Source organism: Fragaria vesca, linkage group LG1, assembly GCF_000184155.1.
Source record: "Fragaria vesca subsp. vesca linkage group LG1, FraVesHawaii_1.0, whole genome shotgun sequence".
NCBI lineage: Eukaryota > Viridiplantae > Streptophyta > Magnoliopsida > Rosales > Rosaceae > Fragaria > Fragaria vesca.
The window spans coordinates 6,149,288-6,176,067 of record NC_020491.1 but is presented as its reverse complement, the minus strand read 5'-3'; the positions used below and the strand labels follow the sequence as shown (position 1 = coordinate 6,176,067).

General features: G+C 38.4%; 6 protein-coding genes across 6 annotated transcripts; all 6 read left to right on the top strand.

Moving 5' to 3' along the window:
• Window positions 1-2,223: 2,223 nt before the first annotated feature.
• LOC101298929 (transmembrane protein 258-like) lies at window positions 2,224-3,569 on the top strand. The gene is made up of 4 exons (XM_004287514.1): window positions 2,224-2,331; window positions 2,421-2,521; window positions 3,213-3,291; window positions 3,393-3,569. Exons 1-4 carry the CDS (start codon window positions 2,329-2,331, stop codon window positions 3,438-3,440), a joined length of 231 nt encoding a protein of 76 aa, XP_004287562.1. The 5' UTR covers window positions 2,224-2,328; the 3' UTR covers window positions 3,441-3,569.
• Window positions 3,570-4,110: 541 nt separating this feature from the next.
• LOC101298641 (WD-40 repeat-containing protein MSI4-like) lies at window positions 4,111-8,907 on the top strand. The gene is made up of 15 exons (XM_004287513.1): window positions 4,111-4,542; window positions 4,627-4,690; window positions 4,856-4,942; window positions 5,049-5,111; window positions 5,315-5,380; window positions 5,496-5,570; window positions 6,127-6,202; window positions 6,295-6,508; window positions 6,744-6,825; window positions 7,307-7,380; window positions 7,517-7,628; window positions 7,752-7,826; window positions 8,045-8,118; window positions 8,220-8,319; window positions 8,558-8,907. Exons 1-15 carry the CDS (start codon window positions 4,301-4,303, stop codon window positions 8,654-8,656), a joined length of 1,503 nt encoding a protein of 500 aa, XP_004287561.1. The 5' UTR covers window positions 4,111-4,300; the 3' UTR covers window positions 8,657-8,907.
• Window positions 8,908-9,273: 366 nt separating this feature from the next.
• Window positions 9,274-12,403, top strand: LOC101301144 (transmembrane 9 superfamily member 4-like). The gene is made up of 7 exons (XM_004288900.1): window positions 9,274-9,372; window positions 9,505-9,669; window positions 9,773-9,882; window positions 10,060-10,159; window positions 10,251-10,363; window positions 10,501-10,651; window positions 10,735-12,403. Exons 1-7 carry the CDS (start codon window positions 9,274-9,276, stop codon window positions 11,884-11,886), a joined length of 1,890 nt encoding a protein of 629 aa, XP_004288948.1. The 3' UTR covers window positions 11,887-12,403.
• Window positions 12,404-12,913: 510 nt separating this feature from the next.
• On the top strand, window positions 12,914-15,618 carry LOC101300859 (transmembrane 9 superfamily member 4-like). The gene is made up of 7 exons (XM_004288899.1): window positions 12,914-13,006; window positions 13,217-13,381; window positions 13,469-13,578; window positions 13,729-13,849; window positions 13,934-14,046; window positions 14,212-14,362; window positions 14,461-15,618. Exons 1-7 carry the CDS (start codon window positions 12,914-12,916, stop codon window positions 15,616-15,618), a joined length of 1,911 nt encoding a protein of 636 aa, XP_004288947.1.
• A 2,554-nt stretch (window positions 15,619-18,172) lies between these two features.
• LOC101300572 lies at window positions 18,173-21,449 on the top strand. The gene is made up of 6 exons (XM_004288898.1): window positions 18,173-18,821; window positions 18,926-20,213; window positions 20,411-20,708; window positions 20,829-20,936; window positions 21,130-21,288; window positions 21,381-21,449. The coding sequence occupies exons 1-6, from the start codon at window positions 18,173-18,175 to the stop codon at window positions 21,447-21,449; spliced, it is 2,571 nt and encodes an 856-aa protein (XP_004288946.1).
• Window positions 21,450-22,550: 1,101 nt separating this feature from the next.
• LOC101300290 (transmembrane 9 superfamily member 4-like) lies at window positions 22,551-25,141 on the top strand. Its single transcript, XM_004288897.1, has 7 exons — window positions 22,551-22,643; window positions 22,804-22,968; window positions 23,066-23,175; window positions 23,325-23,439; window positions 23,524-23,636; window positions 23,748-23,892; window positions 23,978-25,141. Exons 1-7 carry the CDS (start codon window positions 22,551-22,553, stop codon window positions 25,139-25,141), a joined length of 1,905 nt encoding a protein of 634 aa, XP_004288945.1.
• Window positions 25,142-26,780: the final 1,639 nt, after the last annotated feature.

Genomic DNA, 26,780 nt, shown 5'->3' with positions numbered 1-26,780 from the left:
AGGCAGAGTCACCGAGCACAACCCCTAAACCCTCTATATAATTCTTTCTTCTTAATTTTTTTTTGGTCCAACTTCTACTTATTCATTATTAGCGCGCTAATCAAACTTGATTAACAAAGCTTGGAAATCACCATTTGGCACTCAAACCTATGAACCTCCAGCCAATAAGGACTATGAGTGTAGGGCTTTTTGGGTATTGCATAATATGAAACAATAGTCAAAGGATTTAAAAGCCCCAAGCGACGTTGGCAATTTGTACACTATAATTATAAAAGGAGACAAGTATATTGACTATATGCAAAGTAAGGTCTAGTTTGGTATAATTTCGCTTTTTAAAAAATCAGTTTTTATCCGAACTTTTAGATTTTATAGTGTTTGGTAAATGAAAGATTTTTTTTTTTTTTTTTAAATTACATATCACTAGCAACAGCTTTTAGAAACAACATGAAAGTTACTTTACTTTACATATAGTCAATATACTTGTCTCCTTTTATAATTATAGTGTACAGATTGCCAACGACGCTTGAGGCTTTTAAATCCTTTGACTATTGTTTCATATTATGCAATACCCAAAAAGCCCTACACTCACAGTCCTTATTGGCTGGAGGTTCACAGGTTTGAGTGCCAAATGGCGATCTCCAAGCTTTGTTAATCAAGTTTGATTAGCGCGCTAATAATGAAGAAGCATAAGTTGGCCAAAAAAAAAAAAAATTAGAAGAAAGAATTATATAGAGGGTTTAGGGTTGTACTCGGTGACTCTGTCCCCCTCTCTCTCTCTCTCTCACACACACACACAAGCACAACAACACAACCCAGGTAAGCTAATTTCTCTCTTTTTACTATTGAGTTCTCTGTGTCACTGTAAAATGTAAGAGATTCAAGATAAAGATGTAATTTTTTGTTGAATTAATGATTTTTAATGTTGAATTCTATCCCTCTCTGTGTCACTGTAAAATGTAAGAGATTCAAGATAAAAATGCAATCTTTTTGTTGAGTTGATGACTTTCAATGTTGAACTCTCTCCCTCTCTGTGTCACTGTAAAATGTAAGAGATCAAGATAAAAATGCAATCTTTTTGTTGAGTTAATGACTTTCAATGTTGAACTCTCTCCCTCTATGTGTCATTGTAAAATGTAAGAGATTCAAAATAAAAGTGTAATTTTTTCATTGAGTTAATGACTTTCAATATTGAACTCTCTCCCTCTCTGTGTCACTGTAAAATGTAAGAGATTTAAGATAAAAATGCAATCTTTTCGTTGAGTTAATGATTTTTAATGTTTTGACAACAGTTTTAAAACTAATATTTACCAAACACAAAACTGTTTTAATTTACGTTGATTATTTTCGCAATACAACAACATCATTTTTTTTTAATGTCATAGCAATACCAAACTAGCCCTAAGACTACCATAGTTACACCTATCATCTTTCATCCAAAATGCTTACATAATCGAAAAACCACATGAACTGACTAATGCGACATATCACCTAAGCCAGTTTGATCACTTGATGTAGACGTTTTTCATGTTATCCTAGAACACATTAAGTTGGTCAGAATTTGGAGTTTTATTTGCTCAATATAAGTTACCTTACATATTAACAAATACAGGGCCCTTCCGATGAGGGATCCCTATTTTAAGTCATTTATAGGGATAGGGCATTACACCAACTTCCCAATTATAATTTTACATCTCCACCGTTCATATCTTAGGTCTATATGAGTAGATCACCTCTATAAAATTTTATATGATTTGGTGATCGTTAATGCTTTCAAAAGTTCAATTTAGTTTTTATGACCTTCAACGGTTTTAGTTTGACATAAGCTAGACCGTTCAAGATTATTAAAACTAAATCAAACTTTTGAAAGCCTTAACGATCACCAAATCATATGAAATTTTGTAGAGGTGATCTACTCATATAGACCTAAGATATGAACAGTGGAGATGTACAAATTCAATTAGGAAGTGGTATAATGCCCTATCCCTAAAAAGTGGCCAAAAATAGGGATCCCTCAATGGAAAGGGACCGTTAACAAATAACATCATAATGTACCTTATAAGATTGCATTTACCGGAAGGAAGTACGATCTCTTAAAAAACAAAATTTTATTAGATAAAAAATAAACATAAAAGTAAGAATAAAAAAATGTAGGTAAAACTATCAAAACGGCACGTCGTTCAGAGGAATTTAAAACGAACGGTGGTGATAGACTGAACCACAGACCACAGTCATAACAAGCCACCAAATACACACCGAGCTTTCCCGAGTCCTCTTCACTCTGTGCGATCCAAGACCAGAGAGAGCCTCGACGACTTTTCTTCTTCTTCAATGGTAAGCCCAGACCTCTCCAGAATCAATTTCGCTTCTTCTTCTTCGTTTTCGCTTATTCTGATTGTAATGTGTTTCCGATGCTTTTCCAGGCTCCGAAGCCCATCACCAGTCCCGTGCCGGACGCGTGGTACCCAACCCTAGCCGTCGTCATGCTCTCCCTCGGCCTCCTCTTCACCGCTTCCTTCTTCATGTGAGTCCGATCCGCCATTCACAGATCTAGATCTTGCTCTTGTTTCAGTCAATTGACGATGAAATTCTCATTTATATTTGTGAATTTTGGATCGGAAAATTAAGAACTATGATGAGTAATTTAACCAATTGCAGAAGTTACTGAACCAATTTAAAACCAATGCAGAAAGTTTGTTGCTTCTAATCACAGGGTTAGTCTAAGGCTTTAGAAATATATGTTATCAGGTTGTTTAGTGTGGGAGTTAGAGGTTTGTTTGGTCTATGTCGTATCGTTTTCTCAATGCTTGTGCCAGTTTGATGAAGTATCATATTTAAAAGCTTAAGAAAGCGGTGTTTTGTTATTGATCAGTGTAGAATAGAGAGCAGATAAAGGCTTGACAGGAATTGTAGACATCGCCTTATAATCAATTGTATGTTATATGGTGCTTCAATTTGTTGGTTCAGGAGTAGAATCATTAACACACTTTAGGTTAAAATTGTTTTTGCGAATGTTTTGAAATTAGTTACGTGATGAACAGCTGCCTGTAACAATTCCTTGCAGTTGTGAGTTCTCATGTATTATCTTGACTGATTGAGGTTTTGCATGGTGTAGACGTGTAGTGTTGTTGCAAGCTGCTCATGTAACATCTGCTTTCTTTCTTTCTGTGAACGCATTTGTCAGGTTTTGTATTAATAGTTAATATCTATTGCAGCTATGAAGCAACCTCGTCCAGGAAAACCCGCAGTCTTGCTAAGGAGCTTACTACGGGAACTGTGGCCTCTCTCTTCTTGGTGCGTTTTATTTGGAGTACTCTATTTTCTATCGAAACTATACTTGATTCGCTTATTTATTCACAGTTTTCTAACAGTCCAACTCTTATCTTTTTGTGCAGGGTTTTGGATCCTTGTTCTTGCTGCTTGCTTCGGGTGTTTATGTCTAAGACTTTGATCTGATGAAATTTTGTTAAGCAAAACTAGATTTACATGATGGATATTATTGTTGACATCTTTAGTAAACTTGTGGTATCTTAAATGAGACAAATTTCAATAGACTGGTCTGTCACCTTATGTTATCACACGGTTGATATAGGCATATAGCATTGCCTGGGTGTGTTTTCTTTGTGTTTCCGGGCATGAGCATGGGATAACAAGTTCAGTGTCAAGCACTGGCTACAGTTGCATCATACCCCAGCGCTCGAGACTCGAAAATAAGGCAGTTGGTATGGCAAGGCAGTTGGTGTTGCCATATATCTTCTCTTTCATTTCGCAATTCTAAATGTGCGAGGTGATGCCTATTTCATTGAAGAAATTCGAATCTGAATCGCCTCTTTCCTTCAATGAAAAGAACTGATAGACATCAATAAGCCTTAGTAGTGGCCTGATGAGGATTCTTTCATCTAGTCAGATGGCCGGCTTCAATTTACTTCATATCATCACCTCGACTCAAAATGTACTCAAGATTCAATCATGCCAAATAACCGGCACAACTCTATCCTCTGTTCACTGTTCCGGCTAATCTTCCGGATTAGAGAAGATTAAGTAAAATCAGGCCACGGCTAAGTGCTTGTAGCATCTGGGTTAGGTGAATGAAAAAGATTTATAAAAAGTAAGCGCTGAAAAAAGGTGACGCGTGTGCATCAGTGACATTAAAGGAGCGTGGGGACCTGAACACCGCATCAGAGTCTCCTCGATACAGACACACTCTCAGAGAGTGAGAGAGAGAAAGTAGCGGTAGTACACACTCACGCTAGTTCTAGGGTCCGAACCACCCAGCGCCTTTCAACTCCGTCGCATCACCGCCATGGAAACTCCGTCGCAGCAACCTCCGGCGAAGAAGAAGGAGACGCGGGGCCGCAAGCCCAAGCCCAAGGAGGACAAGACCGAGGCCCACTCGGCTTCGAAAACGAAGAAGGCCCAGCAGCAACAGCAACAGCAGCAGCAGCACAGCGTCGACGAGAAGTACACTCAGTGGAAGTCTCTCGTCCCCGTCCTCTACGACTGGCTCGCCAACCACAACCTCGTCTGGCCTTCCCTCTCTTGCCGGTACAGTGTAGTACTCAATTCTAGGGTTTCGATTTCTAGGTTTTTTTTTTTCTTTTTTGGAATTTTTTAGGGTTTGTGTTGCAGGTGGGGCCCGCAGCTGGAGCAAGCTACCTACAAGAATCGCCAGCGGCTCTATCTCTCTGAGCAGGTAAGCTTTTTAATTTTTAGGTTTTTTTTTTTTGGACTTGGAAATGATGCTTGACCGTGTAGTTGACTTTTTAGTGTGATTTGGTGGATTAGTTAGTCGATTTGTACTGAAGATCTTTAGTTAGAGACTGTTTAGTTTGATTATTGACTAGTGTTTGTTTGGCAGACTGATGGCACGGTTCCGAATACTCTGGTTATTGCGAATTGCGAGGTTGTCAAACGCAGAGTTGCGGCTGCAGAGCACATTTCTCAGGTTTGTGTGATTTTGTTTTTGAGTTTTGTACTTTTGTATGTAGAGTAGAGTAGAGTAGAGTATCCGGCTGGTAGAGTCGTTAATAGATGGCTTTTAACTTTTACAGTTCAATGAGGAAGCGCGCTCGCCGTTTGTGAAGAAGTACAAGACCATCATACATCCTGGGGAGGTATGATTTTACATGAAAATGAGATCTGTTGTGTATTTTTATTTTTATTTTCCTTTTGGGGAGAATCGATTGGTGTGACAAATACTGGCCATTTGAGACTTTAAATGTTTCTCGTACTGTGTTGGACTATGGTTTTGGATTCTTTCTTGCTCTTGTTTTGGCTCTAAACTTGTTGTAGTAATCTTTTCGTATGATTTTGGCAGGTAAACAGAATTAGAGAGCTTCCGCAGAACACTCAGATAGTGGCAACACATACTGATAGTCCTGATGTAAGTGTTATGCGTTCTTTAGTTTGCATTTTTAAATGTTATGAGTTTGTTGTCTAGGTTTTATTGATACTTGAATTTGAAGTTTAACTAGTTTTGGAATTTTGCCAAAATTCAGGTCCTTATTTGGGATGTTGAAGCTCAACCTAACCGTCATGCTGTCAATGGGGCTACAAACTCACGTCCGGATTTGGTAAATTTTTGCTCCCACGACTCTTTTTTTCTGAATTTCAGTTAATAATTTCTTAGGGAAAGATTCAAAGAAAATTTTGGAAGTTTGTATGTGCTAATGAGGTGAAGGAATTGAGTTTGCATTACATCCAGCATTGATAATCACAAGAGTCATCACAACTCTATAGGTTCACATGGTTTGCTCTGGAATTCTGCACCTCATTGAGTAACTTAGTATTTTTTTTTTTCCCTAGTTTGGAGTATGCAAATTTGATAAATAAGTTTTGCGCATTTGTTTAGGAGAGGGAACTGAAGAGTTACTAATTAATGTCAATAAGATTTCAGTATTCTTGACAAAAGTGATGATATATTTACTCTCAGAATTCATAAGACACAGCTTATTATGCTGAATGGCATGTTTGAAAGAAAAAAGATGCATGGTGTGGAATGGCTCCCCTGGTTTCTTTTCCCATGACTTCCTCTTTGGTCAATTCTCTGATTAAAAAGTAGCCACATTTCTTTCACCTTTACTCACTACTAGTTATCCTTAATCAAATCTTGACTTTTTTATTGTTCAGATTTTGACTGGACATCAAGATAATGCAGAATTTGCTCTTGCAATGTGTCCAACTGAACCCTATGTGCTCTCTGGAGGTGGGCTACCTTATATATTATTGTTATTATTTTGCTTAGCTTTATAGGTCATGATGGTCCTTTGTTTTAAATGTAAAACATTTTGCTCGCAGGTAAGGACAAAACAGTGGTTCTGTGGAGTATTCAGGACCATATAGCAGCATCTACCACAGATCCAGCAGCAACCAAGTCTCCAGGATCTGGTGGATCAATTATTAAGCCTGAGGGTGGTAATGAAAAGATCGCTGATGGTCCTTCTGTTGCACCAAGAGGTGTCTACCAGGGCCATGAGGATACAGTGGAAGATGTGGCATTTTGCCCAACTAGGTATTTTGTTGGCTGTAGTTGGATTTTGCTTGAGTTTCAACAGAATGAGTTGTGCTAGTTTTTGCTAAAGATCGACTTCATGCTTCCTCATTTACCTAGTCAGATTTCCTTCATATTGCAGTAGATTTAATCAAACTAGTAAATTAAAGAAACACCCATGTTATTGTTCACCATATCAGCTGCGATTTCTGTAATTATTGGCCTTTCCCCTAACGATGCTACTTCTCTACTAAAGCTCACAGGAGTTCTGTAGTGTTGGTGACGATTCTTGCCTTATACTATGGGATGCACGTGTGGGTTCTAGCCCTGCTGTTAAGGTAATGTATTGTATGGCTTGGGTTCTATCTCATGCTTACTTTTATCTATCTTCTGATTGTCCTATGGCTTGGTAATGTATTGTATTCGTACCAAGGGTGTGAATAGACTGGCATACGTGTTGTAGAAAGTTCCTGCTAATGACTGTTATATCTTGATGTGCCCTTTTTGTTCTTTGAAGAATACTCCTTAATCATCATTATAATAATTACAGTCTCTATGAGATTTTTGTTATTAAAGTCTGTAGGAGTTTATATGGGGATGTTTTCTGGTTTTGTATGTATTTAAAGATAATTAGAGTATGGGTGTCTCTTGTAAAATCTGTTTGATTGCATCATTTCATCCCATACTTTGTGCACCTTTTTCTTTGATCTTGCTACATTTAGTTCTGATCCTTAAACTTGGATTCTGCTCTTTTCTTCTGAGAAGAACCTTTCGCCGTTATTTACTTACACCTTTGTGTCCCTTGTTTCTGACTTGCAGGTTGAAAAAGCGCACGATGGCGATCTTCACTGTGTTGATTGGAATCCCCATGATGATAACCTTATCCTAACAGGGTATGATCTGATGTCATGTTTCCATTGGTTTCCATGCATTGCCAATATCTTGAACTTTTATTGTGCTTTGTTGTTTGCACAGATAGGAAGATAATAGTTACTTACTGCATCTGTGTTGGCATGATTACCTTAACAGGTCAGCAGATCATTCTGTTCGCATGTTTGATCGGCGGAATCTCACTTCTGGTGGAGTTGGGGCACCTATTTATAAGTTTGTGGGTCATACAGCTGCTGTTCTTTGTGTCCAGGTAGTAATGTGCTTCGTGGTTTTTTATTGTTCAGCTTTAAAATTTTCTACTTTTTTTGTAAGGAAGTACATCTAGTATGAGAACTGCAGATGTGTCTGTTATTGAATCACATTTCTCTTTCAGTGGTCTCCAGACAAATCATCCGTCTTTGGAAGTTCTGCAGAGGATGGTCTGTTAAACATTTGGGATTATGAGAAGGTATGGATGTTTCGTTTTGACATAAACAAGTTGGCTTCAGAAAAATTGTTTGAATTAAAGTTCATATTGGTGATTTCATGTCATTTGCTTCAATGTAATTGTTGACATAATGAACTGTTCAAATAATATATCAGTCTTCTTATGGAGGGTGATTGTTGCCTTCCCCCCTTTCCCATCACTGCACCAGACATCTGATATACATATATAACACATTGCAGGTCAGTAAAAAGGAGCGAACTTCCAAGAACTCAACTTCTCCTCCTGGATTGTTTTTCCAGCATGCTGGACACAGGTTCGATGACTTCATTTATTCTAACATTGATAAATAGTAAGGTATTTGTTCAGTCATCTAGTTGTCCTCACATGCTTTGCTGTATTTCACATTTTATGCAGGGACAAAGTTGTTGATTTTCATTGGAATGCATCTGACCCATGGACTGTTGTTAGTGTGTCTGATGACTGTGATACTACTGGTGGAGGGGGTACATTGCAGGTATCAGATTCTTATTCTCATTAAAATTCTTTTTCCAAGTGATAAGATTATTTGTTAAGAAAGACATATTTAAGAAATGAGATCAACACTTATACAAATTGCTTTTCAAAGCATTTAAGGATGGAAAAGACAGGTTGTTAAAATATATCCTTATAGAGCTTGATTGCTAGCCAAGTAGGGATGATGTGTTCATTGAAATATGGGAAATGATTTCTGAAACTGGCAAATTTCTATGCAGATATGGCGCATGAGTGATTTGATCTACAGGCCTGAAGAAGAGGTTTTGGAAGAGCTCGAGAAGTTCAAGTCACATGTGATTTCTTGTGCAAAGCCTTGAGTATCAGCACTCATTGTCAGATTGCCCGAGGAAAATTTCATTTTCTAGCTTAGGAGTATCCAACTGTCTTGTTAGGGACAGGTAGGGAGGATTTTCTAGGTGTGCTGTTAGATTATTGCATATTGAATATGAGAGATTCAAAATGAGGTTAATGTCATGCTACTAAGTACTTGCTGTGTTTGGGGGCACTTGCTCCAGCGGGATGAGATTCTTTTAACCTAGATTGCGCAACGCCTAATTTACTTGGACTCGTAATCTATATTTCGGACATATGAATTTCAGTGTCTTATGCTAGGTATATCATTAAAGTTTCAGTTTGGAGTTTAACATTCTTCAGAGTCAACTTATTTATTGTGAAATCATCCAAGGCATTCTGTGAATGCTAGGATCTGCATGGCATTTTGAAGCTGCCACATAGTTGTAGTATAACCAATGGCTATAAACAAAGTCTTTGAATCCAACTTGCAATCGAATCCAACTAATCCAAGTCCAAATGGAATAATGGATGTCTGAAATGTCAAAGTCGTCGTCCGATGGGACTCAAGAGACAAGACTTAATGACTTGTCCTTTGGTCATCCGAGTCTGATTCACTGCAATCTCAAGCTGAACAAGGATGATGGGTAGCAGCTTCATCTTCGTCTTGATTCTTCTCCTCTCACTCCTGCCTTGGTCTCACTCATTCTATGGCGCCCTACCCCCAGATCTTAAGAAGAAGGTAACTTTGAAACACTGGGTCTCAATGGTAATGCAGAAAAGTTGAGTCCTTCTGTGTAGTTAGACTACTGAATCTGGGTGTGAATCGAACTTCCAATTGGTGGTATTGAACTTTTATGTGTGTAATTTGTAGGGAGATACAGTTGAAGTAATGGTTAATAAGCTTTCATCAATCAGATCACAGCTTTCGTATGACTACTATTTTCTCAAATACTGCAAGCCTCCTGTAATTATCAACAGTTCATTAAGCCTTGGACAAGCTCTTCGAGGTGACCGCATCAAGAACTCGGTCTATTCTGTGAGTGTGCCTCTCCTATTTGTAACAGGAATTCAGGAAATTGGAAGCTTGATGCCCCTTTTGCTTATTTTAATGAATCCGTTAACTGCTGTCACTCTTTTAGTTCAAGATGAGAGAGGACGAGTATTGCAAAGTTGCCTGCCGTGTAGAACTTGATGCTAATTCTGCGAAGAAGTTTAAGGAAAAGATTGATGGTGAATATAAAGTTAACATGTGAGTTTCTAATGCTTGGTGACTAATGGTGCTATATGTCTTTGTCGTTTGAGCTTCTAGCTGGATGTATTCAATATAAGTTCATTGCATTGCAAAGCTTTAGTGCCTTTTTTTAAAGGTATTGAACAGAAATGCAGTTTGTTCATTTTGACATGTCATTTTGTAATTGATTTGTAGGATTCTTGATGATCTCCCTGTTGCAGTTCCAATTTATGTGCATGCATTAAAGATATATAGGCAAGGGTTCGTGGTTGGGATGAAGGGACATTATGTTAGAGTGAGTGTCTTCATTCTACCCCTGTTATTTTTTTTCTTGCAGAACATTCTTAATTGGTGCTTCTTAAGAACATTTCGTCTTACTGGCACAGGATAAAGAAGAAAGACATTTCATTTACAACCACCTGCGTTTTAAAGTCATTTATCATGAAGATCCAGACACTGATTATGCTCACATTGTCGGTTTTAAGGTCACGCCGTACAGGTTCAGTATCTAGCTATGGTCTCGTTTTATCTTTAATCTATAATTCTTCATTGTCTGTTATCTAGCATTGTGTCATCAGTACAGCCTCCCTATTTCAATATCTGTGCTTTACTGCTTTTCCTTGGCAATTGTAACAGTGTCAATCACAAGTACAAGGAGTGGAATGGTGAGAAGACTAAGCTTACCACATGCCAGCGGAGCGCCAATTTTTACATTGGAGGCCGCTATAGCATACAAGAGATTCATACTAATGAAGAAGTTGTTTTCACATATGATGTATCTTTTGAGGTAGCACTAGCATCCTTTCTCAGCTTGTCTTTTTTGTTTTCCTTCTGTTCAGTTTCTTACATGCATATTTCCCACCTGTTCAGTCCAGTAATATCAAGTGGGAATCGCGTTGGGACGCATACCTCTACCAGGGTGATGATCCAATGCATTGGTCTTCCATGGTCAATTCACTGATAATTGTGCTCTTCCTGTCTGGTGTGGTAGCCATGGTTGTGATGAGAACTCTTTACAAGGATATTACCAACTACAATCAGTTGGAGACACAAGTTGAAGAAACAGGATGGAAACTGATCCATGGAGATGTCTTCAGGCCACCTGCCAATGCTAATATTTTGTGTGTTTTTGTTGCGAATGGTGTCCAAGTTTTTGGTACTGTGCTCTTCACGATAGCTCCTGCATTGCTTGGTTTCCTTTCACCTTCAAACAAAGGAGGGCTGATTACAGCAATGGTTCTTTTGTGGATGTTCATGGGCTTATTTGGGGGGTACTCCTCGGCACGCTTGTACAAGATGTTTAAAGGCACGCAGTGGAAGAAGATTGCATTCAAGACAGCCTTTATGTTCCCCGCTACATTTTTCGGGACTTTCTTCATGTTGAATACCTTCATTTGGGGGGAGAAATCCTCTATTGCAGTGTCGTTTGGGACAATGTTTTCTCTGCTGCTCTTGTGGTTTGGAATATCAGTACCATTGGTATTTGTAGGCAGTTACTTGGGGTTCAAAATGCAAACAATTGAGGATCCAGTCAATACCAATGAAATTGCAAGACAGATTCCAGTGCGAGCATGGTACAACTCAAAGATGGTATTGTCTGTGCTCATCGGAGGCATTCTACAGTTCGGACCAGTGTTCATTGAGTTCTTCTTTATCTGGACATGCATATGGATGGACCAGTTCTTCTACTCTTTCGGCTTCCTCCTCATATCCTTTGCCATCCTTCTAGTCACTTGTTGTGAGATAGCAATTCTACTCTGCTACTTCCAACTTCGCAGCGAAGATTACCATTGGTGGTGGAGACCATACTTGACTGCTGGCTCCTCTGCTCTTTACATGTTTGCATACTCCATATTCTATTTCTTCACCAAACTGGACATTGAAAAATCAGCTTCTGCCATCCTTTATTTCGGGTACACGTTAATGGGATCCTTTGCCTTCTTTGTGTTGACTGGGACAATCGGCTTCTATGCATGCTTCTGGTTTGTTAGGAAGATCTACTCCTCTGTCAAGTTTGACTAATCCATGAGGACTTCGGCAACATGCTATTGACATGTTGTATTGATAGGGGTGAATGGTTGAATGGTTTCTCAGTTAGGTATTGGACAAGTTCTTGAAGCTGAACTTTGGGGACTTTTGAAAGGAATGGAGATGGCATAGCAGCATGGTTGCAACTCTTTGGAAGTTGAAGTAGATTCTCTTGTTGCAGTCAAATTGGTTCTTTCTGCTATTGATCACCTTCATCCTCTCTACAGTCTTATAGCAAATTGCCAGGAGTTTCTTAGTAGGAATTGGAATGTGTCCCTTATCCATGTTTACAGAGAAAGTAATTCAGTGGCTGACTTACCAGCAAGCATTGGTCATGGTTATGAGCCTGGATGCAGATTCTTTAGCTCCCCTCCTAATGATGTTCTCTCCTGAAAGCTTATTCTTCCGGCTCTTCCAAGCCTAGACTAGTTGCGTTTTAGGTTTCTTGTCCTTGCTTTCGGGCTCCATGTCATAAAAAAATAAAATAAAAAGAAGTTGGGACTGGGACTATAAAAAACTAATGTACTACTCCAGAGAGAGGCAAACTGTTCGATATTCTTATGATCTAGAATGAGACATTTTTGGTATGAATCTGTTGGCATAAAGCAAAAAACTGAAGGAAAATTTGTTATAGAACACAATTTGGAGAAAAACTTTCCACAATTTAATCCTAAAAACCAAACAAAACATGTAACCTACATGGCACCAGGTACGCGCTGGTATGGCCGGAGGGCGTGAAACAGCCGGACCGCCGGAACTTATCTGTAAAAGTCGGATACGCGGGGGTAGTTATGACTTTTCATCCTAAGAGAATCTCAAGCTCCTCTGTTTCTCCAGATTCTGTTCCCTTTTTTTTTTGGTCTCAGTGGACACACAGCACAGGAAGCTTCGCAGATTCAAAGTCAAAGATGGTGATGCAGATACTCACAGCTATGCATTTATACTCAGAGCCTTCTACCTCAATCAAATGACACAATAACCAGTTGTAGTGTCATTGACCCGGTTGTCAGCTTGAACAAAAATGCATACCCTTGTCTTCTTTCTCCTTCTCTTCTCACTTGTGCCTTCCTCTCACTCACTCCATGGTGCTGCACCTCCGGATTACAAGAACAAGGTAACACATGTATACTCATTCTGCGTCTCGGTGATAGTTTAGAAAGCTTGATCCTTTTGTGCATTGTAGAAAGCCATTGTAAGAAAATCAATGACCTTAACAAATTTTAACCCCATTTGGCGTTGTGTGAATTATTTGGTTTTGAGTACAATGTAAGTTGTGTTGTGATTAGACATGAAGTGTAAAATTGATGGTGATTTTGAATTGTAGGGAGATATACTTGAAGTTAAGGTTAATAAGCTTTCATCAGCCAAGACACAGCTTCCATATGACTACTATTCCCTCAGACACTGCAAGCCACCAGTAATTATCAACAGTTCATTAAGCCTTGGACAAGCTCTTCGAGGTGACCTCATCAAGAATTCAGTCTATAATGTGAGTAAGATATGTTTGGGAACTTGATCAATGCTGATTTTGCAATCTGTTGACTGTTTTATCCACTGTTGGGATTTTGTGGATCAGTTTAAGATGAAGGAGGCAGAATATTGCAAAGTTGTATGCCGAGTGAAACTGGATGAGGCTTCTGCCAAAAGTTTCAAGGAGAAAATCGATGATGAATATCAAATTAACATGTTAGTATTTACTATTTAGTGAATATTTTACTCGCGGATGATATATGTAATTGTTTCTGATCTTTTGTTAATATCTGTACTAATTGCATTGCAAAATTGTAAGGGCGTTTATAGTGTTAGCTCCTTGACTTTTTTGTGATTTCTTTGCAGGATTCTTGATGATCTTCCTGTTGCAGTTGTACGCAAAATGATTGATGTTCCAGATGGAAGAGGTCAATCAAACATATATGTGCCTGGATTCCAGGTTGGGTTGAAGGCATATTATGCTGGAGTGAGTTTTCTTCACTCTTCCCTCGTTCTTGTTCCTGAAGAATTCTTATTGCTTCTTGTTAACAATCCTAATTCACTGGCATAGAGCAATGAAGGAAGACAATTCATTCACAACCACCTGAGCTTTAAAGTCAAGTATCATGAAGATCCAGGGACTGATTATGCTCACATTGTCGGTTTTGAGGTTACGCCTTACAGGTTTTGTTTCTAGTGTTCAGTATCTAGTATTCTAGTTGTCAATTTAATCAATCTGCCAATCTTGGTTGTGTGTTATCAATGTGTAGTAGTAGCTCTATGCATTTGTATCATTAGTATGTCCTCTCATTTCAAGGTTCTCTCTTCTCCCTTGGCTATTGCAAACAGTATTGCTCACGAGTACAAGGACTGGAAAGGTGAGAAAACTAAGCTGCTCACATGCACACCAGCCAACAATACAGTCTTCAGAGATGGCAATGCCCTACAAGAGGTTGATGCTGATAGAGAAGTTGTATTCACATATGATGTATTCTTTGAGGTAGCCTCCTTTCTCAGCTGTCTTCTTTAGTTCTGTATTCCTTTCTTAGCTTAATCCTTTTGTTCAGTTTCTTATCTCCATATTTCCATCTGTTGCAGTCTACTGAAGTCAAGTGGGGATCGCGTTGGGACACATACCACTACATGGGTGATGATCCAGTTCATTGGTTTTCTTTGATCAATTCATTAATATTTGTGATCTTCCTTTCTGGAGTGGTAGCCATGATGGTGATGAGAACTCTCTACAAGGATATTACCAACTACAATCAGTTGGACACTAAAGATGAGTCTAGGGAATTTGAAACAGGATGGAAATTAGTGCATGGAGATGTCTTCAGGTCACCCCACAACGCTAATATATTGTGTGTTTGTGTTGGGAATGGTATCCAACTCTTTGGAATGACACTCATCACGATGATATTTGCATTGCTGGGTTTTCTTTCACCTTCAAGCCAAGGTGAGTTGAACATCCCAATGGCTCTTTTGTGGATATTCATGGGCATATTTGCAGGGTACTCCTCAGCGCGATTGTACAAGATCTTCAAAGGCACAGAATGGGAAAAGATTGCCTTACTAACAGTCTTCATGTTCCCAGCCATATGTTTTGGAATTATCTTCATGTTGAATGCCTTGATTTGGAGGGAGAAATCTTGTGGTGCAGTTCCATTTGGGACTATGTTTTCCCTGGGGCTCATGTGGTTTGGAATATCAGTGCCATTGGTTTTTGTAGGCAGTTACTTTGGGTTCAAAAGGCCAGCAATTGAGGATCCAGTAAAAACTAATGAAATTCGAAGACAGATTCCCAAACTAGCATGGTACAAGTGGGTCTTGCCTGTGCTCGGTGGAGGCTTTCTACTATTTGCAGTAGTGTCGACAGAATTCTTCTCTATCTTGACATCTATATGGCTAGACCAGTTCTACTCTTCTTTTGGATTCCTCTTCATAATCTTTATCATCCTTCTAGTCACTACTTGTGAGATAGCAATTCTTCTCTGCTACTTCCAACTTCGCAGTGAAGATTATAATTGGTGGTGGAGAGCATACTTGACCGCCGGCTCCTCTGCTCTGCACATGTTTACTTACTCCATATACTATTTCCTCACCAGGCTGTGGATTGAAAAATTTGTTTCTACCGTCCTGTATTTTGGGTACATGTTAATTGTATCCTTTGCATTCTTTCTCTTGACTGGGACAATCGGCTTCTGTGCGTGCTTCTGGTTTGTTAGGAAGATCTATTCTTCTGTGAAGTTTGACTAAACCATAGCCATCAGCAATGTGGATGTAGTTCAGCCTATAAACAAGTTCCAGATCGAGAAGTTGGGACTATCAAAACTAATGTATTGACTCAAGAAAGAGGCAAACCGTGCCTCTTCCTGCCAACTATTACACTATGAGGAAGCTATCCCCATTCTGATTAGGAAACTCATTTGTTGGTTGCATGATTTTCCAGGTATGATTTGTAATTAGCAAGGCTTAATGAGATCAAAAGGAGTTCAAATACATTCATGCTACTATGTTGTAAGGAGTTGTCTTGGTAGTTTTATTTGGAGATATCAAGACTAATGAGTCGACAAGAATCTTTATCCTTGCACGAAACTCTAGTCCAGATCTGATACTTCCTATATTTCTAATTTTCAACTGCAAAATGATATGCAAATATATTTGATGCCTTATCATATGGGATCATAACATTTTGAATTGGATAAAGAACAAGTCAACAAAGATGCAGATACCATGTTGCAGATACTGAGATTCTCAAAGTCATTATTTTTTATTTCCCATGCTTGGATCACTATCGGAGTCTGATTCATTTGTTCTTCTCAAGTAGAAGAAGAATGGGCAGCCTCTCCTAGCTTCTTTGTACTTCTACTTTCACTTGTTCCTCGGTCTCACTCTTCCTATGAGGATGTAGCTGGGGAGTTTAAGAACAAGGTAACTCACTACTTTGCATTTATTCTCAAAAGCACAATCCTTTTGTGTCATTGAGAATTAGAGGAAATGATCATATATAGTCCACTGCATAATAGCAGCAACCTTTTTAAATAGCTGAAAAGGTTATTGCTATTGGAGTTGTGTCAATAATGATGTGTCTTAGTTTAGTAACCAAAATAATTACCAGCTTGCAATTTGGAAATGGAACTCACCTGCAACATTTCGTTTGTAAATAAATTTTCTTTGGTTTAGAACATGCAGGCTAGGGTTTCACAATAATTCAGGAAATGGTTTTTGCAACTTCCATGTTGGTTTGTGATCAAAACATAGTAACAAGTTGGTTTCCTGATCAATCAGGCATCTCCAACAATTCTTTCTATACCCATACCTATACCTATATTTTGAGTCACCCATACCTATTACTATTCATACTCATATTTCATCTTCAACCATTAAAACTCATACTCATACTCATATAATATTAACCATTTAATTTAATCCATCAAATATTTAGGGTCGTCAGATTAAAAGTTTAATAATTATACATCAATTTTTCTATTTAAGTATGAATTAATCTAAGCCTTTGGTTTCCAAAAACTCACAATCTGAGCCGTCATTTTGTTATTGTTGAAGCCCACAACAATACTGCAATTGCAAGTGGGGGATCCACTTGTCTTTCCAGTTGCTTCACGTGCTTGCACAACGCCAGGGTCCTGCCTTTCAGTTATGGGTTTCCTCCTTAGCTTCCGACCCAAAATGGGTCAATTGGTTAGTAGGAACCCATATATGGGTATGGGTTTCAATGGTTGGAGACAAAATCTTTTGAGTTTTGACTATGGGTATGAGTTTTGGGGGCATTGTTGGAGATGCCCTCATGAAACACGACATTAAATGCGTCATCAAGCTGATCATGATAAACAAAGCCAGAAATCAAAATCCTCGAAAGCAAATGAGAACTAAAACTTTACAAAACCCAGCACTATAGAGAAAAAATGATGTAGATTTGAGGAGAAGCCCTGTAAAATCCAACTGCAAAACTTAAAATTAACTCTCTACTCTCTCTCTCTCTCTCTCTCTCTCTCTCACTGGATATGTCCGCCGTCGTCGTCGTCGGAATCTTAGAGCTCAACATCAATGACGGAAAATTATATGGGTTAAAAATCTTATATGGTAAAAAAGAAAAGGGTAAACTACAAAAAAATACCCGAACTTTAAAGCTCATTTCAAATAAATACCCCATCTTCATATTCTTTCAAATAAATACTCGAGCTATGCAAAATCCTACAAAGTTTCAATTCCGTTATATATTCCGTTAAACGAACCGTTAACTTGTCTACGTGACATGTGTGATGTGTCAATTCTTACTGACTGGACCTGTCAGCAAGGGTATTTTAGACCACCCAAAAATTTATTCCCGCTAAACCCTTAACCCTAAACTGTCAGCCCTTTCCATTTAGTTTGCACGTTTTCTTTGCCGTTCTTGTTACAATTCACGCGTACGTGCAATGGGAAACGTTCTTTTCAGTTTTTGAAATTGTGTTTGTAAAGTGAGGATCAAGGTAGGGATCGAAGAATACTTCCTTGAATCTCTCTTTGCTGCGAAGGTATTGTGCTTGACTTTGTTGATTTGATGGCTTGGGCATTGAGGACTGGATATTTTGATGAACAAAGTTATGGTGAGTTTTCAATTCTCTCTCTGGGATTGTTCATTTATTAAAAAACCATGAGGACTTGTTTATATTGCTACTAAGTTTGTGTTATGGCGTGATGGATATATATTTATAACAATATAATCTACACTTTCTATACTACTTAAAGAATTAGAGAATTGAGTTATGCTTTCAATGTTGCAGTTGATCCGGATAAATTCACGATTAGAATGTATCACAATGGCGATATGCTACCGCTGAGCTATGTAAATGGACATATTGCTCACTTTGACTATTGTGACAAGGATAATATGTCTATGTGTGAGATTATTGCAATGGCAAAAGAATTAGGTCATCATGGCATAATAAATTATTGGTATAAGTTGCCCGGGACGGGAATTGGAGCTGCCATGACTCTGTTAAAAAGGGATGATGATGTTCTTGATATGGTGGCTTTTGTGCCAGATGTGAGGATAATTGAAGTGTACTTGGAGCATATACTAGACTCTGCTCCTTGTGATGTTACTAACTTAGGGTGGGATCTCAATGACTTTGGAATAGACCTTAGTAAAAGTTCTAATGTGGGAGTTAGAAATAGAAAAAATATTGTGACTGAGGAGTTAGGATTAGATCACTTAGATGAAGATGACAATGCTTGTGATTTAATGCATGCTGAACTAGCTAATGAGAAGGATGACAATGACAACGAAAATTTAGAGGGAGATTATCATCCTGAAGCTGATTTTGTTGATAGTGATTACAGTGGGGATGATGATTATGAAGAGGTTGGTTATAGTGATGGCATAACAAGTGGTATTGATGTTCAAGCTAGTGGCAAAGATGGTGGAAGTGCTCATGTCAATGCATGTGCTAATGATGGTGAAACTACTTGTGGGGGAGTGATGCAAATATTACAAATAATTTTAGTCATAGCATGGAACCTGAAAGTTAGGATATGGTAATGAATAATTTTCAATTGAAAGATGTAGAAGAGGAAGAAGACCATCTTTCAAATGAGGAACTAAGAAGCATCCATGACTCTGATGATGAAAATAATTCTGGGGGAAAAAGGGAGCCAAAGTTTAACCCTGAAACTGATATGAAGGACCCTCAGTTTGAGTTAGGGATGTTATTTAGTGATTGTCATGTTTTCAGAGCAGCCATTCGAGAGTATGCAATGTTGCACGGTTATGAGATGAGATGGAAGAGAAATGAGGAATTTAAGCTGAAGGTTTTATGCAAAGGCGAATTCTGCCCTTGGCTAATTTATGCTGGAAAGAGAGCTTCTAATGATTATACATTGCAGGTCAAAAAATATGTTGGAGAGTATTCTTGTTTAAGGGTTTATAATAATCGCACTTGTACAGCAGATTGGTTAGCAAAAAAGTTCAGAAAGAGACTACAATCAGATCCAAATATGCCTGTAAAAGCAATAGTAGATGCTGCCTCTGATGAGTGGACTGTTGGGATTTCTAACATGAAAGCATATAGAGCGAAAAGACAAGCAATCGATGAAATAGAAGGAACCCTGAAAAAGCAATATGATAGGCTTTGGGATTATTGTGAAGAGTTGAAGAGGACTAATCCTGGCACTACAACTAAAATGCAATGTGACTTCGTTGATGGCTATCCAAAGTTCAAAAGGTTGTACATATGTTTGGAAGCTTGTAAGAAAGGGTTCAAAGAAGGTTGTAGATGTTTGGTTGGGTTAGATGGTTGCCATTTGAAAGGAGTTTATGGAGGACAATTACTAACTGCTTGTGGCATTGATGCTAATAATGAAACATGGGTCATAGGATATGCAGTAGTAGAGTTGGAATCAAGGGATTCCTGGACATGGTTTCTTGAGCTATTGGTGCATGATTTGAACATTGTAAACCAATATGGTTGGACTTTCATTTCAGACAAACAGAAAGGACTTCCTGGTGCGTTTAATGATGTACTTCCCAATACTGAGCATCGCTTCTGTACAAGGCATCTTTATACAAACTTTAGATCAAAGTTTCGAGGGAAAGTGCTAAAAGACAAACTGTGGGCAGCTGCAAAGTCTACTACACAGCCTTGGTTTAAAAAACACATGGATGAACTCAAGGTCTTGAGCAAAGCTGCATTTGATTGGTTGGTTAAGTTCCCAGCAGAGTATTGGTCAAAATCACACTTTCGAACTTATGTTAAGTGTGACATGCTAATGAACAATATGTGTGAGTCCCTTAACAAGACTATCCTTCCAGCTAGAGATAAACCAATTATCACTATGCTTGAGTTGATCAGGTGTCTTTTGATACAAGGAGGGATAAGATGAAGAAATGGCCTCACAAAGTGTGTCCTAAAGTATTCAAAAAGATTGAGCATAGAAAAGTGCTAGCTGGTGCGTTGACAGTTGAATGGTCAGGAGGACCTAAATATCAAGTGAAGGGTCCAGGTGAACAATTTGTTGTTAACTTGGAGCAATCAATGTGTGAGTGCAGGAAATGGCAATTAGGAGGTATTCCTTGCAAGCATGCAATCGCTTCAATACACTACATGGGTGGAATGTCAATAGACACCTTTGTTGATAAAATGTTGTTAACAGAGACTTATTTCAAGGCTTATAACAACCTTATCAACCCAATTAATGGTGAGATGATGTGGCCAAGAACAGATTATCCAGCTCCAGTTCCACCTTCTTATACTAGGCAACCAGGAAGGCCAAGGAAAGTACGGATAAAAGATCCTTTCGAGAAGGAAGACAATTCAACAAGAACTACGCTTGGAAAGACTGGAGCAGTCATGACTTGTGGACATTGTGGTCAACCAGGTAACAACTTGTATTATCATTGCAGATTAACTTTTTAGTTGTTGTTCAAGTTAAGCCTTATAAATATTGTTTGACGCTTTGTAAAATAGGACACAATCAAAGATCATGTCATCGACATCTTCCTCCAAAACAAAAGCCTGCCCCAAAACCAAGAGGAAGGCCAAGAAAAAAATCCACAAATCAGTGCAGCTGCTACAGTAAGTTATTAGTTGTGCTGAATTTCACCTTTAATTTAGCTGAAAATTATGATTTTAATTGTTGCCTGCTGGTGTCATATGTCCTATCAAGTATTGTGAACCAAGAAAAATTTTAAAATGAATCTATCAATGCATGCATATATGTACGTACTTGGTTTTTTCTTATGAAGTTTGTAATGCTTTGTATTTTTAGCTACAACCAATAACTACTTCAATATCTACATCTACATCTGCAAGAGGAGCTGTACCATTTTCCTCATCTTCTACAAGACCAACTCCACTAACACCATCCACTACTCATGCACCTCTGCAACGTAATGTTGGTAGAAAATCATCAACACCCTCTACTCAGGTATTCCTTTCTTATATTAAACTGCTAAAATTACTGACTAGTTTTGTATTTGAACTTAACTGAATATCTATGCAATTAATGTCATTGAACAGGCAAGCCAAGCATCGACGGCTTGTACATCTAATGCTAGGAAAAGAGGAAGACCACCAAAGAAGGCATAATTATGAACCTATATTACTTTGATATGAATGTAATCTCCAGACTTCGAAGTCATGATGAATCACCTTGGCATCATCTGATCATCTAATTTGTCTTTGCATTTGGTTTTGGTTATTTTGGTTGATTGAACTTTTCAGTTTCAATTATTATGCTTTCAAGTTTTCAGACTTCGATGTAGTAGAGATTAGGCTTTGGAGCATTTTTTTCAATGTTGTAAACAAGTTGGCTCCGTACAAGACTTCGTTTACATGCAATCAAGTTCTTTAATGATTAAGTTGATTCTCATTTTGAGTCCCTTTGTATTATAGTTTTGTTGGCCAAAATGTTGACCTTAGGGTTAAGGGAATGAAAACGTGCAAACTCAACGGAGAGGACTGACAATTTAAGGTTAAGGGCGATAGTGAGGGAATGAAAACGTGCAAACTAAATTTTTTGGTGGTCTAAAATACCCTTGTTGACAGGTCCAGTCAAAAGAAATTGACACGTCACACATGCCACGTAGACAAGTTAACGGTTCGTTTAACGGAATGTATAAAGGAATTAAAACTTTGTAGGATTTTGCATAACTCGAGTATTTATTTGAAAGAATATGAAGATGTGGTATTTATTTGAAATGAGTTTCAAAGTTCGGGTATAATTATAATAATAATTTATATGGGCTAGGCGGACAATGGTGTGGCTAGGCGGTGGCCACCTGGGTAGGGCTAGCGGGCAAGGGTCCACCATGTACACTGAAAAATATATAGTGGAAAAATGGAAAAAAACAGTAATAAAAGTTTCTGTGGGCTAGGCGGAACATGGGTATGTCTAGGCCGTTCGAGGTGGGCTGGGCTTAGCGGGCAAGGGGGCCCACCATTACAGAAAATAAAAAAACTCGACCCAGACTTCTTTTAGCCCAAGCTGTGTTCTGTGGGTGATGCTGAAACCACGACGTCTGGGTGATATTCTCAGAATCATTATTTTTTAGTTTTCCCATGTTCCTGTCACCTTAGCACACATGTACGCACGTCTGCAACAAAGTCAACAATTAAGGATGCAGATTTATAGTATACTACACAGACTATCCGAGTCTGATTCACTTGTTCTTCTCAGGTTGAAAAACAATGGGCAGCCTCTTCTTCTTCTTTGTCCTTCTACTTTCACTGTTTCCTTGGTCTCACTCTTTCTATGGCGATGTAGCCAAGGATTTTAAGAAGGTAACCCCATGATGGTTCTGGTTCTTTCCTTAGTTTCAAAAGCTTAACCCTTCTGTGTTTCTGAGAATCAGAGGAAATCATCAGTGTACTACTCATGTTTTTGTACACAACCGCAGTTTTGTTATGATGTGAGTTATGGAATTGGTGCATGTTATTGTAGGGAGATACTATGGAAGTGAAGGTTAATAAGCTATCATCCACATGGACACTGCTTCCCTATGACTACTATTCCCTTAGTTACTGCAAGCCCCCAGTAATCATCAACAGTGCTTTAAGCCTTGGAGAAGTTCTTCGAGGTGACCTCATCAAGAATTCAGTCTATACTGTGGGTGTGCACTTCCTAACCAGATGCATGGTTTCTAAGCTTGTGACTTGTTTTTAAGAGTTAACCGTGTCGATAACTGTTCTGTTATGTGCATCAGCTTAAGATGAGAGAGACAGAATACTGCAAAGTTGCATGCCGTGTGAAACTAGAAGCTACTTCTGCCAAAAAGTTCAAGGAGAAAATTGATGACGGATATGTAGTTAATATGTGAGTATTTCGAGAATGTTTCTGATAATATGTGAGTATCAGTGTAATGTTCTCGTATATATACATTGCAAAGTGTTACTGATATTTTTCAAAAGCATTAACTGATTATAATTTGCCCATTTTGAATTTTTTATGTCTTGGTTTTGCAGGATTCTTGATGATCTTCCTGCTGCAGTTACATTCGACACGAGTGAGTGGCATGGGAATAGATCAAAGATACCAGTAACTGCACTCCCAGTTGGGCGGAAGAACTATGCGTATGAAGTGAGTCTTGTTCATCTTCTCATGTTATTTGATTTTGAAGAAATGTTTTGTTACTTCTTGTTATCCTCTAAATCACTGGCACAGGGTAATGAGGAAAGACATTTCATTTACAACCACCTGAGATTCACCGTCACGTACCACGAGGATCCAGTGACTAAGTTTTCCCGCATTGTTGGTTTTGAGATTACACCATACAGGTTCAGAATCTAGTTAAAACTTGAATCTAAAAATCTTCATTTTTTGTTATTAGTGTTCTTATACTGTTCTAGTAGTAGCTATAAATTCTTTGTTTGTTCTATTGTAAACAGTGTTACTCATGAGTACAAGAAGTGGGAAAATGAGAAAACTGAGTTGTTCACCTGCACAAGCAATTCTGACCTTTTAATCAGTGGCTTACCACAAGAGGTTGATACTGATAAAGAAGTTGTCTTCTCATATGACGTATTGTTTGAGGTAGCCTAATATCTCAGCCTGTAGTCTTGTTCATATTCTCTTCAATGCTGTTCAGTTTCTTATTTGCATACATCCATCTGTTCAGTCCAGTGATGTAGAGTGGGAATCGCGATGGGACTCGTACCTCTCCAGTGGTACTGGTAATCAAATCCAATTGTTATCTTCGATCAACTCATTGTGGACTCTGCTTCTTCTTTCTGGAGTAGTAGCCATGGTTGTGGTGCGAAATCTTTACAAGGATATCAACATCTACAATCAGTTGGAGACACAAGATGTGGCTCAGGAACTAATAGGATGGAAAGTAGTCCATGGTGATGTTTTCAGGACACCCCATAATGCTACTTTATTGTGTGTTTGTGTTGGAAATGGTGTCCAACTCTTTGGGATGATGCTCACCGCAATCATCTTTGGTTTGCTTGGTTTCCTTTCACCTTCAAACAGAGGTGGGTTGATTACAGCAATTGTTCTTTTGTGGATGTTCATGGGCTTATTTGGGGGATACTACTCGGCGCGCTTGTTCAAGATGTTTAAAGGCACGCAGTGGAAGAATATTGCGTTCAAGACAGCCTTTATGTTCCCTGCTACATTTTCCGGGACTTTCTTCATGTTGAATACCTTCATTTGGGGAGAGAGATCCTCTATTGCAATGCCGTTTGGAACAATGTTTTCTCTGCTGCTCTTGTGGTTTGGAATATCAGTACCATTGGTATTTGTAGGCAGTTACTTGGGGTTCAAAATGCAAACAATTGAGTATCCAGTCAATACCAATGAAATTGCAAGACAGATTCCAGTGCGAGCATGGTACAACTCAAAGATGGTATTGTCTGTGCTCATCGGAGGCATTATACAGTTTGGACCAGTGTTCATGGAGTTCTACTTTATCTGGACATGCATATGGATGGACCTCTTCTACTACTCTTTCGGCTACCTCTTTATATCCTTTGTCATCCTTCTAGTCACTTGTTGTGAGATAGCAATTCTACTCTGCTACTTCCAACTTCGCAGCGAAGAATACCATTGGTGGTGGAGACCATACTTGACTGCTGGCTCCTCTGCTCTCTACATGTTTGCATACTCCATATTCTATTTCTTCACCATACTGGAGATTGAAAAGTTCGCTTCTGTCATCCTTTATTTCAGGTACACGTTAATGGTATCCTTTGCCTTCTTTGTCTTGACTGGGACAATCGGCTTCTATGCATGCTTCTGGTTTGTTACGATGATCTACTCCTCTGTCAAGTTAGACTAATCCATGAGGACTTCGGCAACATGCTATTGATACGCGGGCGTAGTTATGACTATTCATCCTAAGAGAATCTCAAGCTCCTCGGTTTCTCCGGATTCTGTTCCCCTCGTTATTTCTTTTTTGGATTAAATTCAGTTTATCCCCACGTGGTTTAATATTAACATCATTTCAGTCCTCATATTTTTAATTTTACCTTCCAAAGTTTTCAATTTTCATTAATTATGTTTAATTACTGAAATTCCGTCTAATTTGGACATTAATCTTGACTTCATAACTCACTAAAAGGGTTAATTACATAGTCATATAACAACATAAATCGTTTTTTATGACATTTTTTCTAAGATTTTATGATAGCAATTAACCTCTAAACCGGACGGAATTTTAGTAATTGGGCTTGATTTATGAAAATTAGAAACTTTAGGGGTAAACTTTCAAAATTAAAAGTATCAGGACTGAAATGATGTTAACCCTAAACCTCAGGGTAAACTGAAATTAATCCTTTTTTTTCTCTTTTCTTTTTTTTGGTCTCAGTGGACACACAGTACAGGAAGCTTCGCAGATTCAAAGTCAAAGATGGTGATGCAGATACTCACAGCTATGCATATATACTCAGAGCCTTCTACCTCGATCAAATGACACAATAACCGGTTGTAGTGTTATTGACCCAATTGTCAGCTTGAACAAAAATGCATACCCTCTTCAGGCTGTGGATTGAAAAATTTGTTTCTACCATCCTCTATTTTGGGTATATGTTAATTGTATCCTTTGCATTCTTTCTCTGGACTGGGACAATCGGCTTCTGTGCATGCTTCTGGTTTGTTAGGAAGATCTATTCTTCTGTGAAGTTTGACTGAACCATAGCCATCAGCAATGTGGATGTAGTTCAGCCTATAAACAAGTTCCAGATCTAGAAGTTGGGACTATCAAAAACTAATGTATTGACTCAAGAAAGAGGCAAACCGTGCCTCTTCCTGCCAACTATTACACTGTGAGGAAGCTATCCCCATTCTAATTAGGAAACTCATTTGTTGGTAGCATGATTTTCCTGGTATGATTTGTAATTAGCAAGGCTTAATGAGATCAAAAGGAGTTCATATACATTCATGCTACTATGTTGTAAGGAGTTGTCTTGGTAGTTTTATCTGGAGAGATCAAGACTTATGAGGCGACAAGAATCTTTATCCTTGCACGAAACTCTAGTCCAGATCTGATATTTCCTATATTTCTAATTTTCAACTGCAAAATGATATCTGCAAATATATTTGATATCATGTGGGATCATAACATTTTGAATTGGATAAAGAACAAGTCAACAAAGATGCAGATACCATGTTGCAGATACTGAGATTCTGTGGGCAAATTATATTTAACCCATGTCGCTGGATGTAGCAGCGTTCCCTGAACTTCCATGTTGGTTTGTGATCAAAACATAATAACAAGTTGGTTTCCTGATCAATCATGAAACACAACATGCGTCATCATGCTGATCATGATAAACAAAGCCTGAAGTCAAAATCCTCGGAAGCAAATGAGAACTAGAACTTTACAAAACTCAGTACTATAGAGAAAAAATGTTGCAGATTTAAGGAGAAACCCCGTAAAATCCAACTACAGAACTTAAAATTAATCTCTCTCTCTCTCT